Source organism: Artemia sp. Qi Xiang Cuo, chromosome 11 (genome assembly GCF_049724085.1).
Source record: "Artemia sp. Qi Xiang Cuo chromosome 11, ASM4972408v1, whole genome shotgun sequence".
Lineage (NCBI taxonomy): Eukaryota > Metazoa > Arthropoda > Branchiopoda > Anostraca > Artemiidae > Artemia > Artemia sp. Qi Xiang Cuo.
The window spans coordinates 7,128,990-7,145,985 of NC_142804.1; the positions used below are offsets into that span (position 1 = coordinate 7,128,990).

At 36.9% G+C, this 16,996-nt stretch overlaps 1 protein-coding gene across 1 annotated transcript in view; it reads left to right on the forward strand.

Moving 5' to 3' along the window:
• LOC148946585 (N-acetyltaurine hydrolase) overlaps positions 1-8,173 on the forward strand; it is a 45,624-nt gene extending 37,451 nt beyond the window's left edge. The window contains exons 6-7 of the mRNA XM_089097161.1: positions 3,625-3,789; positions 7,519-8,173. Of these exons, the coding sequence (XP_088953287.1) occupies positions 3,625-3,789; positions 7,519-7,871 (518 nt within the window). The 3' untranslated portion in view covers positions 7,872-8,173. The remainder of the gene's footprint in view (positions 1-3,624; positions 3,790-7,518) is intronic.
• The last annotated feature ends 8,823 nt before the right edge of the window (positions 8,174-16,996 follow it).

The window sequence follows — 16,996 nt, forward strand, 5'->3', positions numbered from 1 at the left end:
AAAGAGTTAAAGAGGCTGAGTTACAAGGTCGAACCTAAAACGTACAGGATTAGAGGCACAGTTAGCTGCCGCCCCCAAATTTCTCGCTTTCGCAGCCTTTAAATATAAAAAAATTTCTTTAAACTGAAAGTAAGGAGCGACATTAAAACTTAAAACGAACAGAAATTATCTCCGTATATGAAAGAGGCTGTGCTCTCCTCAACGCCTCGCTCTTTACGCTAAAGTTTTTATTGTTTAAAAAAAGAGTTGTGAGAAAGTCAAACTTTAGCGTAAAGAGCGAGGCGTTGAGGAGGGCACAGCCTCTTTCATATACGGAATAATTTCTGTTCGTTTTAAGTTTTAATGTCGCTCCTTACTTTCAGTTTAAAGAAATTTTTTTTTATATTTAAAGGCTGCGAAAGCGGGGTTTGGGGGCGGCAGCCCCCCAACTGTGCCTCCTAATCCCTGTACGTTTTAAGGTTCGACCTTGTAACTCAGCCTCTTTAACTCTTTAGAAAACGTAGTTTTTTTCAAAAATTCTTAATAGGAATGGAGCTTTTTGTTTTCTATGTAAGATACTTTTGCATATACATGAAACAGGGGGTTTCAGAATTAGGGGGTACAAATGGGAGTGGAGGGTTCTTACGAATTATTTACAATTCGTTTTTCACGTAATTATCTTATAGAACAAAGCTACTTTTTTTTCGTTTTTATACTATCGAGATCAGCGGTTTGCGGCTCTGAAACTGCCAGAGGCAGAAATTCGAAACTTCAAAGTGTTTTTTGGTATGGAGATGGAAAAACAGAGAAGAAAGTTTTTCTGAAGAGTGAAAGCTTCCCATTGATTTCCGAGAAGAAACCATAAATCATTTCTAAACCTATTAATTCTATAAGAAAGAATACAAAAGAAAACTGTCCGAGGTCCAGAAAACAACTTCTTGAAGATCATATAATCTCGGACTCGCGCACAACGAGAAATTATCTCTCTGAGATCCTAGTTTGAAATGCTATGTTTCTTCTGAAATTTTAAGGATTTATTCTCAAAAGTACAATCTGATAATTGTTTTTGTTTCTTATGGGATTTTTAATAAGTTCAAATTTTTGGTAATTCAGTAAATGAAGCTTGAACCAAAAAGCAGACTGAAAGAAATCCTTTTCATTTCATTCCATCCATTTCGTTTGTGGGTTCTTGGGTTGTATTTTCTTTAGAATCCTTTTACTCAAACATTTACTGATTTTTTTTTATCTTAAACAGACTTGATGACAAGTAAAATCGAATTTTCTAATTGGAACTTTAGGTGTTTGGACATAGTCTAACCGCTGTGGAGGAAAACAATGTCGTAGAAAAATGCCATTATGATATCCACCAACATGGATTTATGAACCCCAGTCAAACCTGAATCAACCCAATCTTTGTAGAAGAATGATGGAGGAGGGGCTGCTAGATTCCTGCTGCTAGGACATTTAGCACATGATAATGTTGGATCTAAACCAAAAATGGTGCTAACAAGGAGCTTGTGTCTTAGTTGTGTTTTCTGCGAGTCCGTATCAAATTCAATTAGATACGGGCCCGTCTTCCATGAAGACGGGACTCGGAGAGATATCGTTGAATACTTTTCATGGGAAATTATTTTGGGCTTATCGACGGATTCCATTCAATTTGGGGGAGGGGGGGTCCTTAAATCAAAATTGTCAGGATATGGTCATATCTCAAAAAGGATCGTTATATCTCAACGAAACTTTGGAGAAAGTCATAACTAGTGTCCTAATTATGTCTATTAGTGATATAAATCCAATGCAATTTCTGTGGGGACACAAGGAGAAGAATTCATATATTCTTGTAATCAGTTTGTCTAGCAAAAAGGGTTGACAGATCATTAATAAACTTAATTAGAAGCATGAGTGAGCATCATAGCTGTATATTTATGGGACTTAACTTATTCTGACATTTGTTGAGCTTATATATTTTAAAAACTGACATAAAACGACCTGGTTCTGTCTATCGGTGTTCCTACTCGTTTCAGCCTATGTTGGGGGAAAGAGACCGCAGTCCTTTGTCACAAGAGAATCTTACTAGATACTATTGTTGACTCTTAAAAAATCTTGGTGGAAAGAAGTACGAGTTAATGTGCTAGTTATGGTTTCTGGGGATTGGGACTAATTCCAGCTCTGATCTTTAAAAAAGAAAATCTCTGAATTCATCCATTCAAAATAATGCCCAGGATGATATTTAAATTTCGACGGGAATTGGACAAAAATAATACCTGATGAGTAATTTCTGTCATTTTAGAGTCAGGGATTGGTTCACTCTCCGTGGTAAAAAAGGAAGGGCCTAAGTACCTAAGGCATATATATATATTTTGCTCATCAGATTGTTTACCAGAACTATTTAATGTTTCTCAACCAAATTTAATCAGTTACAGTTGACGTAACCATGTTCTATTTCCGCCTTTTCAAAGTCTGGATCGATTAGAAAATTAAATTTGAAAATTAATGTACTAGGATACTTGGTGAAAATAAAAAACTACACTTGTATCTGCGTGCCTGTATTGTTGGTAGCTTATTAGACTTCTGTCGTAGGAAGGGATTCAGGGAGAGACTTAAATTTAGGAGGAAGGAGGGAAGGATGAAGGACAAGTACCTAAGTACGTGCGAGTAAATGTAAAGAAAGAGTGTGTATGTCCTCAGCACATGCATCAAAGTGTTTGTCATTAGCACATCATATCAGCACTTGTCATCAGTACATTCACCAAAAGTGTTTGCTGTTTCTTTATCTAAATTAAAGTCAGAGGTGATGTTACACTGTTTTAGTTACAACGAATCTAGTTCTAGGATCAATTTGGCATTTGTAGGGGAGAGTGACTCTGTGTTAGTGTCATTCATATTACTAAAATGGACGTCTCAACCACATTTGGTGATAATTAGCCATAATACTCATATTTGAGTTTCTGTATTGTAGATACTATCTTACTTCTGTAGTAGGAAGGAAGCTGTAGTAGGAAAGCTTTTAGATAACTTTTTATCTCAACTACCAAAGTTTTTGGGTGTTTTAATCCTAACTGTCTGTCAGAATTTCTTTCAAAAGTAATCCTATGAAATGAAAGAAGCAAGCAGGAGTGGTGGCCCTTTGGAAAGCCACCACCAGTTGTGGCAAGAAGGAGGAGTACAGGTGCCCTTTAGAAGACTTATTTAGGTGTATTCCCCGCGCTCGACATTAGTTTTTCAGTCAGAAATCTACCTTTTTTTAGATTCAAGATAGAAAAGAAGCATAAAATTGCATAAGAAGTGCCATCCGAAGCTATAAAGTTATCCTTTTAAGCTCCAAAAATTTTAGATTCGAAGCGGAATTTAAGATTTGGTCAAATCTTTTAGAATAAACTTTATTTATCTCGTTGATATTCAGTTTCTTGCGTTTATAACTTTCCATTTTTACTTCATACCATGCAAGTTAGTTCCAATACTAATTTAATGATAGGTTTGAGTGCTTAAAACTTTTTTGATTTTCCAAAATCAAATTTTCAAAGAACCTATTTTTCTGAGCCCTGTTTTTTTGTAGATTCCAAAAATTTAGCAACTGTGTTTGAAATCAACCAATGTGAATAGAGAAATTAAAATAAAAGAGTTTATCCCAAATTTCATTTTTAGATTTCGAGAAAAAAGTGATTGAAGCTACCGCCCTTGTTCAATCAGAGCTCGGTTGTCCCGTGAGTTTTCATCCTGGCAGGAATCCAGAATCACCCTTTGAAATAATCAGGATATTCCAGGAAGCAGGTGGGGATGTGAGCAAAGTGGCCATGTCTCACCTTGATCGTAAGTTCTACATATTGCATTGTTTACAGTCATAATTTTGCAATCCTGATAATCACCGATAATTTTGTAGTGCATCATGAAAATTAATTGTAAGCGTAGGTCCAGGGGGGGGGAATTCTTTTAATTTGATGTCCTTGGTACTTTACTGATTTTTTTCCCAGTGCAAGCTTTGTATGTTATTTCCCTACAGTCCTAAGAAGCTAATTTTCAAATGTACGACGATAGTTTCTATATTATTCTGAAGCTAAAACTCGACTTCAGCCATCTACCGAGTTACAAATTTATGGAATTCGCTTTGTGTTGTTTAGATATAAAAATGTGCTATAAAACACAAAAATAAGTATATTTTCTTAGCAAGCTTAGATCATGCTCTAAGAACAATTCGAAGCAGTTTTATATTCTGGCTCAGCGACTGGATAGTTCTGAAACTAATGAATGCAATAATAGGCCTGTTTTTTCACTCATCAATGTGCTAAGATCTTACATCTTTTGTCAGAAAACGCTTAAAAGTAAAATATTTGAACAAAGATCTTACATCTTTGGTCGTTTTTGTGCAAACGTCTTTCATCCTTCTGCTCTGATCAGCAGTCTGAGAGCAATGATGAGTAGATCATCAAAGTTCTCTCATCATTATTCTATATGGCAAAACAGTGGCGGTCTTCACACTTTTTGCTAACATCTGTGAGCTGTAAGATCTTAGAACAAAGATGAGTTAAAAAACGATAATCTTTGCAGAAAGATGTGAGATCTTAGATGTAAGATCTTAGTGCTAAAAAACGGGCCTAATAAAATTATCTTGTCCTCTCGGTGCAAGCTGAAGATGTAGGCTTGTCGAAAATAAGCGTTGTTGCATGCAAAGGACGTGTCCCAAATTTGTCCCCTTTTTCTATATGAGGACAGCAACAATAACAGGCTAGCTCATTTCACAACGAATTTCAGAATTGCTGACTCTTTGTTGCCAGCATATATTTAGGATTCCTCTCAGGCATGGTATATTTAGTACATTACAGTACATTTAGGTAAATTCTGGCTTATTTCAGCAAATAACTGATAAAAAGGCTTATAGTCTTATACAGGCTTATAAGACTTCTAGTCTTATAAGCAAAAAGGCTTATAGTCAGCAAAAAAATTTTCAGTGTAATTCAAAGTCAAGCTTTAATTAATGCAAAAACTAATTTGGCAAATGTTAGCATTTGGTTGTAGAAGCTATAAGTAAGCAATAAGTTTTTTAGGTGAACTTGCTGACATGGGTATGTTTTGCTTTTCTATTTCAAAAGCACTAGTTTCAGCTGATCGAAGGAGATCTGATTTTGTAGCTTTAAATTACTTAATATTACTTAAAAAGAACAAATAGTGGATTAACCGAAGAGAGAATTCTGAGTGATAAGACCTTGTCCACAAGATGTATGTTTGAAATTTTGCTACGTTGCTACATTGATATCCTTAATTTTGCTACGTTGCTACGTTGGTATCCTTAATTTTGCTACGTTGCCACGTTGGTATTCTTAATTTTGCTACGTTGCTACGTTTGTATCCTTAATTTTGCTACGTTGCAATGTTGGTATCCTTATCAAATCATCGCTACTGTCTAATCCCTTCAAAAACTCACGTTTACAAAGCCTCATCAAACCCAAACCACTCTCTACTTTTGGAACTTCTTCTGTGACTATGTAACCCTATGGCTAGTTGTCTCCTTATGTGCTACTCCCATGGTCAGTTATCCTGCGATAAGGTTTCTAGCAGCGGGATTTTAAATGGGTTGAGTTTTGTGTGGGTTGAATTTTATTCGGGCTGGATTTTGTTGTGCTGACTTTGCCAAAAACTGCATGCGAATAGATCCATATAATAATAATAATTCATGATCATATAATTGTCATGAAAAGGACTCGTGTCTGGACCCCAATGCCTGAAATAGGATATTTGAATTCTGGCTACAGACTTATGGAAAACTACCTTCTGGCTTGTTTAAGCTGGCTCTGGCTTGTCCGAAGAATTTATTTCAGATGCCTGCATTTCTTGCAGTATCGTGGTCCATAAGTTCTTGCAAATACAGAGGAAATATCAGAAAACTTAATCTCAGGTTGGACTGACATAAACTGAAAAAAAAATGACTTTTACCACCTTACTCTGTTAAATTGCTTTTGAAATCTAGAAACTGCCAATATTGGGCCTTTATTGTTACATATATGGGAATTAGGACGAGGGAAAAAACCATCTAACAACCCAAAACAAAAACCTGGTCAACCTCAAGGAAGCTAAATTGATCACACTTCCAGAAACCCTTTTGAAGAAGGGTAGGTGTTTGAATTTGTCGAGCTTCGTTCTTACTGTGAATTTAACATACTTGGGCTTTTTTTTGTGTGTGCAGGCCTTACAGAGTTCAAATTTCGAATCTGAAATTTGAGTCCCCTCGCTTACCTAAATAGAAAAAAAATCTTCCGAAATTTTCTTTCTTCTAAGACTCAACTGGATGTGTTGACCAAATTTTCACTCTTAGGTTAATAATTGAGAAGTGCCTAAGTTTTCAAACACCTTTGGTCCTCAGTTTTATAGATTATGAGCAAGCGTTCGATTCTGTTGATAGAGGAGCTTTAGTAAAGGTTTTATCCTTGTATGGTATACCAGACAAATACATTAAAGTGATTAGTGCTATGTACGAGAATAACACTGCTGCGGTTAAGGTATGAAATGAGGTTAGCAGCTGGTTTTGTATTAAATCAGGAGTTAAGCAGGGTTGTGTTCTATCCCCCTTTATATGGATTATTTTGATGGACTTTGTTTTAAGGAGCACAGGAAAGGCAATGGGAGACCACGGAATCAAATGGGGAGGAAAAGTCTCCTGGACTTGGATTATGCTGATGATTTAAGCATCCTAGATGATAGTGTGAGCAAAATGAATGAAGTTTTAGAGGTTTTGCGAGTTCAGGGTGCTAGTATTGGTTTGAAAATTAATGTTAGGAAGACTAAGTCACTAAGGCTAGGAATAAGTGACGATGAAAAGGTGATGTTGGGTAATGAAAAGATTGATCAGGTGTGCAGTTTCACTTATCTTGGTAGTATTATTAGTAAAGACGGTGGGAGCAGTGAAGATGTTAAAAATAGCATAGCCAAGGCTCAGGGTGTTTTTTCACAGTTAAAAAAAGTCTGGAAGAATAGGAAGATAAGTCTGCAAACCAAGATTAGAATCTTAGAAGCTACAGTGATGACAGTGGTCAAATATGGCTCTGAAGCATGGACGCTCCGAAAAGCGGATGAAGATTTGCTAGATGTTTTCCAGAGAAATTGCTTAAGGATTGTTCTGGGTACCCGGCTGACTAACCGTATTTCAAACAATAGGCTATACGAAAAATGTGGTTCAATACCGTTTTCTAGGTCTATAATGAAAGAAAGGTTGAGGTGGTTGGGGCATGTTGTGCGGATGAAGGGTGACAGATTGCCGAAGATTGTTCTTTTCGACCAACCATCTAGGGCTAAACGGAAAGCAGGTCGTCCCCATCTGGGGTGGGAGGACGTCATAAAGAAAGATTTAAAGGAAATGGGAACTTCGTGGGCGGGTGTAAAAAGGGAGGCATTGAATAGATTGGGGTGGAGGAGGAGCGTGCGTAGCTGTGTTGGCCTCAGGCGGCTTGGTGCTGCGATGAGTTGTTAGTAGTAGTAGTAGTAGTATGATAAGAGAAACACAAATATTGAACAAGCTAACTTACAAAGCTTAATTTACAATATTTCCAGGAACAATTTTTGACGAAGGACAACTATCAGAATTTGCTGAACTTGGATGTTACTGTGAATTCGACTTATTTGGAATTGAGTGCTCTTATTATCAACTCAACGAAGCAATTGATATGCCATCAGATGCTCAACGAATTCAACGTATCTGGCAGCTTGTCGATGAAAATTTTGAAGACCGAATTCTATTATCTCATGATATTCACACAAAGCATCGCCTAACTAAATTTGGCGGTCATGGTTATACACATATCTTTGACAACGTTGTACCAAAAATGAGTAATAGAGGTCTCAGTAGTTCCATTGTCGAAAAATTTTTAGTGGATAATCCCAAAGCTTGGCTTACGTTCAAGTAGATGTCTTCCATAAATGTCAGTGCATATAAATTCGTGTGTAATTCTTACATTATTGAAATGGTTTAACTAAATTAAAGAAGAAATAATGCCAATTAATCAGGTTTGATATCTGGGTTTCAGCTTGAAATTACAAATCACGGTGTCTTAAATTTATCTAAAAATTACCACGACTGAAATTTTGAAGAGGAAAGTTTTTTATTCTAATTTTGAAAGATATCAGGCTGTATGTGATTTTGGATAATTGTTCTGATATTCAAAAAAATAAACATTGTTTTAGTTTAGTAAATATATTTGCACGTTTATTTTCAGGTTTTAGTTATTAAATATTTACTATCCTTGGCATTGAAAAGGAGACAGGTCAGACTCCCAAAGTTTGAAAAGCTTTTTTTTGTTTGATAGCTGAGCACGTTTTTTTGTTAAAGTTTGAAATTAATTGAAAAACATTAAAGTTTGAAATTAAGTGAAAAAGATTATTATGTTACCGAGAGGAGAGGAGGTGGGATTAAAAAAAAAAAAAATAGTTGAGCACGTTTTTTGATGTTTAGAAAATAAAATCTGAACAATAACTGATTATTGAGAAAAGCAGTGTTCTTTTCTGAAGAAAACAAAAATTAACAACAAATAGGAAGTTTATTAATTGTTGACCCATACCGCGCATAACGCCAAATTGTTTTATTGTCAATTAGTTGCTCCTAACCTCATCAAATTCAAGGTATTGCTAATGCTTAATCAGGGAGGTTGAGATCCTTTTCATCGTTTTTTAAGCTGATGAGTGCTTCAGTATTTTTTCTACTGCTTTGAGGTTTAAAAATAAAATAGCACATTCCCTTTAGAGTTTGAGGCTTTTCAGATAAAAAAGATATAAAAACAAAAAAAACAAGTAATATATAGGAAGTCTATAAACTTAACTCTAAGGAAAATATGGCACAAAACTGTCATTCTCAGCTTGTAAATAAACATTTTAACATCTAACAAATAGAATTTATAAGGCTAACATTTTGGGCCCCTTTGGGCCAAAGCTACAAGTAAGGGAGTATCCCTGCTCATGTACATGTTAATTCTGTACGTTCTGAATTTTTATCTTGCTTTTAATTTTCACTAAATAAAGATTAAAAACATTTCAAATCAAAGTAAAAAGTGAGATTCAAACTAAAGCGAGAGCAGGAATTAAGCCGTAACTCAACTTATTATTGTCAATTGTCAATATTATTGTCAATTGTAAGTTTTTGTTAATTTTTTCCAATTGTCAAATTTTGTCAATAGTCGGTTCTAAACTTTTGTCACTTTTTGAAATTATTTCCAATAACTCCACTCCCATTTTTTTAGCTCTAGGTATGACAAGTTTTTTCTAAAAGTATTAATACTCGTAAAAATTATTAATCAGATATAATACGCGCTACTTCTTTAATTTCTGGAAAATCATGATTGCAAGTTATTATCATGAAGAAATCTGGTGATATATGGTGAAGAACAATAGCAAATGTATCTTAAAAATGTTCAGCATAGTAGCGTATTAATCCGGTGAATGATGAGGGTAGCACTACTTTTTCACCAACAACTGCTGTCTGTTTCTCAGCTACGTTGCTGATAAGTCTTGTAACACCTACGTAGTTATCAGCGATAAAGATTTTCAGGTTAAATTATATCTATTGGATGCGATCATGTTCAACACAAATAAATGTATTGACAAGATATTGTTGGAAAAGTCGTCCTCCAAAATGTAAAGCATTAAAGCCCCTCTGAAGCAGGTTTGGTTTTACAGTTTGCATAGAAAAGCTTTTGACGTTTTCAAACAGTTCGTGGTAACGAACTTTAAGTAAGGAGTGACCCGGCTCTACTTAAAGCTATGGTAACCAAAACTTTAAAAAATGGAATTTTGATACCAATAGTTACACTAAAAGAATCAGATTCCAATGGTAATTTAAAATATATTAATTTTATCAAGTTTAGTCTTACTCATTAGATGTTACGTTCCTAAAAATATTTGGCTTATGTTCGAAAATATTTTGAAAGATCCCCTAAAAGCTATAGAACCCTTATGAAAATCACACAATCACATTCAACGTATCAGAGAAAAATACTTTAGAAGTTTCAAGCTCCTATCTACAAAAATGTGGAATTTTCCTTTTTTTGCCAGAAGAAAGATCGAGGATGTGTGTTTTTTTTTTTTTTTTTTTTTTTTTTTTTTTTTTCCAGGGGTGATCGTATCGACCTAGTGGTCCTAGAATATCGTGAGAGGGCTCATTGAAACGGAAATTAAAAGTTCTAGTGCCCATTTTAATTGACCTAAAACAATGGAGGGCAACTAGACCCCCTCCCACGCTCATTTTTATCCCAAAGTCACCCGATCAAAATTTTGAGATAGCTATTTTGTTTAGCATAGTCGAAAATCTTATAAATATGTCTTTTAGGATGACTTAATCCCTCGAAGCCCCCAGGGGGAGGGCTGAAAGTTATGAACTTTACCCAATGTTAACATATAGTATTGGTTATTGGGAAGTATACAGACATTTTCAGGGGGAATTTTTTCTGGTAGTGGGGGGTGGGGTGGGTCGGGGGTTATATGGGAGGATCTTTTCATGGAGGACGTTTTCATGGGGGAAGGGACATTGATATGAAGGGGGCGCCGAATTTCCATCATTATTTAAAAAACAATCAGAAATTAAATATAAAAAAACAAGTTTTTCAACTGAAAGTAAGGAGCAACATCAAAAATTAAAACGAACAAAAAACTATTAGCTATATGATTGGGTTCACCTTCTAGTCAATGCCTTGCTCTTTAAGCCAAAGATTTTTTAGTACTTTCATAAGAGCTATTTATTCTACCTAACGGCCTTTGTGATTAAGGGGTCATTTTTATAGAATTGGAACAAAATTTTGTTTACTTATTCAATGACGGTGAACCAAAATAAAACCTGCATTAACTAAAAAACGATCAGGAATTAAATAAAAAAGACAAGCTTTTTAAACTGAAAGTAAGGAGCGACATTAAAACTTAAAACGAACAGAAATTATTCCCTATATGAAAGGGCCTGTCCCCTCCTCAACGCCTTGCTCTTTACTCTAAAGTTTGACTCTGTCTCACAACTTTATTTTTTAAAACAATAAAAAACTTTAGCGTAAAGAGCAAGGCGTTGAGGAGGGGACAGCCCCTTTTATATACGGAATAATTTCTGTTCGTTTTAAGTTTTAATGTCGAAAGTTTTAATGGCAAGAACACTTGCCATTTGAAGGTGGTTCAAAATTACCTTTAGGGGTTTTTGCTGGATGTGCTGCCAAATTTATTCTGTGTTAAACTTGTCCAGATACTTAGAGGCTGAAAACATAGCTACTGTTCATAGTTTGATCATCGCTTACGGTGAATAAGCTAAAGCAAGATATGAGTTTAAATTTTGATTCGTCTGTGAAACTCATTAAAGAGCGAGTGACGTCGTTAAAAAAGGCAAACAAATTCATTTGGAAACTTTGGATGTGGCAGCATAAGTTGACCATTCAAGCAGCAATCTCCAAATTAATCATCTTTGTTTGCTTCTTTTTCTTCGGGGAAGAGGAGGGCTCCGCAGTGAATATATACAACGTTACAGGGTATCAATGACTTGTAATTAACACTTGCGTCGTTCCCGGCATTTTTGTAGGTTAGTACTGGGTTGTGTGCCATAGCGTGTTGCCGTTAAAATTTGCGATGGTGCTGTTTGTAGAACCACATATTTTTGGTGTTTTATTTTCGCTTTTAAGCGTAGCTACGTTTCGATATCGTAGCTAAGTTCCACCAGTGCCTTTTGGGAGAGGTAGTGTGACAACCAAGTCAGGTTTGCAGTCATAAGCTATGTCTTCTATCTCTTGAAACAAGGATTTATCCTCGTGTTATATTAAGAAACTTACTTTTACTTTATTTTCGGTGATTTCCATGGTCTTAGCGCATTAAAAAACTTCTCTTTTTGACCCTTTAGTGATAGAGAATCTTATCAACGGGCATTCACCAGCAGTAACAGATTATAAAGCTTTAAATTCTTTAGATGGTTCAGATGGTTCACCATGAAGCGATCCGTCAAAATTTCCATCCTCCAGCTGAAATTTTCATTCTTCAGTTTCATGGTCTGATTGGCTTTGTGATTTTCACTTGAAGCCTGAACTTTTTTTTGTTATTCAGTTGTTTTTCTAGCTTTGTGTTCACGCATGTTCGTCGTTTCCTTTGCTTTCTGTTTGTCTTGGAGTTCTTTCTTTTCTGGCGTTTCGAGTTCTACCTCTCAAAAAGTTTCTACAACTTATTTTCGGGTTTCAATCAATTCTAAAAACAAAAAAAAAAAAAAAAAAAAAAACGACTTTTAGCAGTCATTTCGCTAGCATCTAGATCAGGATATTCTGAAGGAGATTTGCCAATCGATTCTTAAGATATGAGTGTTCTATCAGTAACTAAAAAGGGAAGGAAAGCAACTTTCAAAAAAACATCGTAACTCAAAGGATATATTCGCGTAGACCTGAATGATGAAATTATGTTTCTACGGGAGAATCTACAAATATAGCTCATAAGAACGCTCTGCCACAGATTCAGATCATGCTACTTGTTTATTTTTTGTTTTAGTTCCCAATTAAATGGTCCAAAGACTCTAACGTCCAGGGGTTGCAACTTATGTGAACAGTGGGGTGGGAAGGGTAAGCGTTGTGATGCCAAACCTCTTACACAGGTCGACCACACGCACCTCTAAGTGGCTGTCATGGTTGTCTAAAAGTAAAACAATTGGATTATCATTATCTGTTATTTCTTTTATGACAAAGCGCTTTATTGCTGGTAAGAATAGGTTACCATTCCTCCATCTGCTTGAGTGGGCTAGCAATAGTGTGCCAGAAGGAATGCCATGTGTCAGACCTGTCACGAAATCCATCAGTCACAGTTTTTCTCCGTTCCTCTAACGTAGTTTGTGCCACTTGTTTATGCCTTGTTGGGGCGAAGTCTTTCGGGGGAGCAATAACTGTTGGAGTTGATGTTTCATAACTATTATGGAGGAAAGAGGGGGATTTGAAGCCTTTTGGCAATTCGCTCTTATATTGGGGGAACCTTTAACTTTATTAAAGAAACCTGCTGGGATTTTTGCTTGTCTTATCTGGCGGTTTACAAAACCGTCAGGGTTCTCTGACAAGAGTACTTTCCTTGGGGGTTCAAAAGTGTCACACTATGTGGCCCCAGGCACCAAGATTAAACCTCCCAAATTCCCTTTCTGTCCCTCGCTGCGTATAGGATTCACTTCTTATGTCAAATAATTTATTCTCAGCCTCTCTATAGGCTTCGTACTCTACTTAGGCTAATTAAAGAAAATCAAAGATATAAAGAAAAGATTTCTTACTGTTCACTTTCAACTCAGCACAAAAACTGATAAATAAAGTAAAAATCTTAGCCCTAGAATGTTCAGCCGCGTATGTGCTGCGGTTGGATTCTTCCCGGCAGCAACACCTTTCCAGCCAATCCAGACCGTTACCGATTACCATCCTAAATCAAATGAATAAACTTTATGCCCTTTTTCCCACCAGGGGCGGATCGACGATTTTTTAGGGGAGGGGCGGGGCAAAATAGGTTGATCTGATAAAAAAAATTGGGGGGGGGCAAAAATGGTTGATCTGGTAAACTTTCGTTAGGAGCAAGTTTAATTAACGCAAACTTGAGTTAATTAAGTAAATTACACTACTTTAGCCTACGCTAGGGGGGGGGGGTGCGACCCCCTCTCTCCCCCTGGATCTACCACTGTTTTCCACCCCCATTAATTTTGACCAAACTTGTTATCTGGAAATAACTTTTAGCTATGGTGAGTCACCCGTAAAACTGCGCAGTTACACCTCGTGGTTTTAACTGCCTACGCAGTGAAAGGAAGAAAAATGGCTTAGCCAATATTAAAAGAAAATTAATAATTAACACAAAAAGGAAACTGGATAATTACGGAACCAAAAAGAAAAGAAACAAGGAAGGGCATTTATCTGAAAACAAGAACCGAAGGTTCCACCACCTCCCTCCTAAGATAAATGGCCACTAATCCGGTAGATTGGCTTGAACCTCGTACGGCACATAAATCTTATAAATCGTGACATAAAATCATAAAATAATAACACCAACTTCAAAATCACCAAACTTATTTATCTTCTCTCTTTTTTCTTTTGTACCTCTCCACTGCAGCTACCCGTTGGCTAATGGATCTGTGACTACCAACCACTTTGCTTAGTTCCATTGCCATTCAGTATCTTTGTCCAACCAATCAAAGCTATTGTCTGTCTGTATGGCTCTCTTCATCAAGCTTGGAATTCCGAAGAAGGGATAATCCAGACGATTTGTGGAAATTAATCGTGCTAAGCATGATTATATCTAAAAATTTCGCGTTCTCACCAACACTTAGTAGAAGTGAGAGTCAAGTTCTGGCACATTCGATGATGCCAGACATCATGAAAAATTGGCTAAACTAGCCTCTTAATTTCCATCGGTGGAAACAGCCCCACATCATAGGCAGCGCAACCGCGCTGCCTAAGTAAAGAACGATGTTGGCACAATGTATTATTATTATTTTTTTTATACTAAAGCACTTCGTATCGAAGGAGTTGTCGTAGAAACTTCGAAAAAGGCTCGTTCGATTGGAAATTGGAGCTGCTTGTGTCGTTTTTATAGTCAAAAGTTATCGGAAGGCAACTAACACCCCCGCCACGCCTACCATTTCCCCAAACACATCCAATCCAAATTTTGAGATAGCCATTTTGTTCAGCGCAGTGGATTTCCATATAGAAAATATGGTTTTGAGCAGGTCACTCCCTCAAAACCCTTAGACCAATTTTTTTAAGTTATGCCGTGGGAGCCCATAAGAAAAATTTCGACACAGTGTAGTATTTATTATTTTTTTCCTTTAGAGCAGGGCAATTTGTATCAAAGAAGTTATCGTAGAACCTTCAAAAAGGGCTCATTAACTCGGGTACTTCAATGACTTATGCCCTTCTAATAGACGAAAGTAATTGGAAGGCAAATAACACCCCTTCCAGGCCCACCATTTCCCGAAACACATCCAATCAAAATTTTGAGATAGCCATTTTGTTCAGCGTAGTTGATTCCTACATAGAAATTGTGTTTTTGAGGAGGACACTCCCCCACAGCCCTCAGGGCAAGAGTTGTAAGTTATGCCCTGGGGGAATATAAGGTTTTTATAGAAAGCGTTGTCGTAAAAACTTCAAAAAAGGCTCTTTCGATTAGAAATTCAAAAGGCTAGTGCCCTTTTTAATAGTCGAAAATGATTGGAGGGCAACTAACACCCCTCTCACGCCCACCTTTTCCCCAAAAATATCCAATCAAAATTTTAAGATAGCCATTTTTTTCAACGTAGTTAATAGTTCTGGAAATTATCTCTTTAAGGATGACAACCCCCCCCCCCCCAAAGCCCTCAGGATAAGGGTTGTAAGTTATGCCCTGGGGGGCATATAAGGTTTTTATAGAACGCGTTGTCGTAGAAACTTCAAAAAGGGCTCATTCGATTGGAAATTGAAATGGTTAATGCCTTTTTTAATAGTCGAATGTGATTGGAAGGCAACTAACACCCCATTCACGTCCACCATTTCCCCAAACACATCCAATCAAAACTTTGAGATAACCATTTTGTTCCACGCAGTTTAATGTTCAGGAGATTATACCTTTGAGCAGGACACTCCCCCTACAGTCTTCAGGGCAAGGGTTATAAGCTATGCCCTGGCGGCTTATACGGTTTTTATTGAAATCTTTGTCGTAAAAACTTGAAAAAGGGCTCATTCGATTGCAAATTCAAAGGGCTAATGCCCTTTTTAATATTCGAAAGTGATTAGAGGACAACTAACCCCCCTCTCCCGTCCACCCTTTCCCCAAACACATACAATCAAAATTTTTAGATAGCCATTTTATTCAACGTAGTTGAAAGTTTTTGGAATTAGGTCTTTAAGGACGACAACCCCCCCCCCCCCCCCAACAGCCCTCAGGGCAAGGGTTGTAAGTTATGCTCTTGTGGTATGTAAGGTTTTTATAGAAAGTGATGTTGTAGAAACTTCAAAAAGGGCTCATTCAATTGGAAATTGAAAGGACTAGTGCCCTTTTTATTAGTCGAAAGTGATTGAATGGCAACTAACCCCCTCTCACACCCACCATTTTCCCAAACACATCCAATCAAAATTTTGGAGATAGCCATTTTGTTAAACGCAGTTGAAAGTTCTGGAAACTAGGTCTTTCAGGATGACAACGCCCCCACAGCCCTCAGGGCAAGGGTTGTAAGTTATGCCCTGGTAGCCTATAAGGTTTTTATAGAAAGAGTTGTCGTAGAAACTTCAAAAATGGCTCATTCGATTGGAAATTGAAATGGCTAGTGCCCTCTTTAATAGTCGAAAGTGATTGGTGGGCAACTAACCCCCCTCTCACGCCCACTATTTATCAAATCACATCCCATCTAAATTCTGAGATAGCCATTTTGTTCAACGTAGTTGAAAGTTCTGTAAACTAGGTCTTTGAGGATGACAACCCAACCACAGCCTTCAGGGCAAGGGTTATAAGTTATGTCATGGGGGAAAATAAGGTTTTCATAGAAAAAGTTGTCGTGGAAACTACAAAACGAGCTCATTCGATTGGAATTTGAGATGGCTAGTGCCCTTTTTGATAGTCGCCTCTCACGCCCACCTTTTCCCCAAACCCATCCAATCAAAAGTTTTAGATAGCCATTTTATTAAACGTAGATGAAAGTTTTGGAAATTAGGTGTTAAGGGATGACAACCCCTCCTCCGCAACCCACAGGGCAAGGGTCGTAAGCTATGCCCTTGGGGTATATATGGTTTTTATGCAGCTCGATGGCGTAAATACTTGAAAAACGCTTTATCTGTTTAAAAACTTAAAGAGCTAGTGCCCTTTTTAATAGTCAAAAGTAATTGGAGGGCAGGTAACCCCCCTCTCATGTCTACTATTCTCCAAAATACATCCAATAAATGCGTTGAGATATCGATTTTGTTCAACGTAGTAGAAAGTTCTGGAAATTAGGTCTCTTAGGATGATAACCCCCTCAGAGCCCTCAGTGCAAGAGTTGTAAGTTATGCCCTGGGGCATATAAGGTTTATATATAAATTGGTTGTAGAAATTTTAAAAGGGGCTC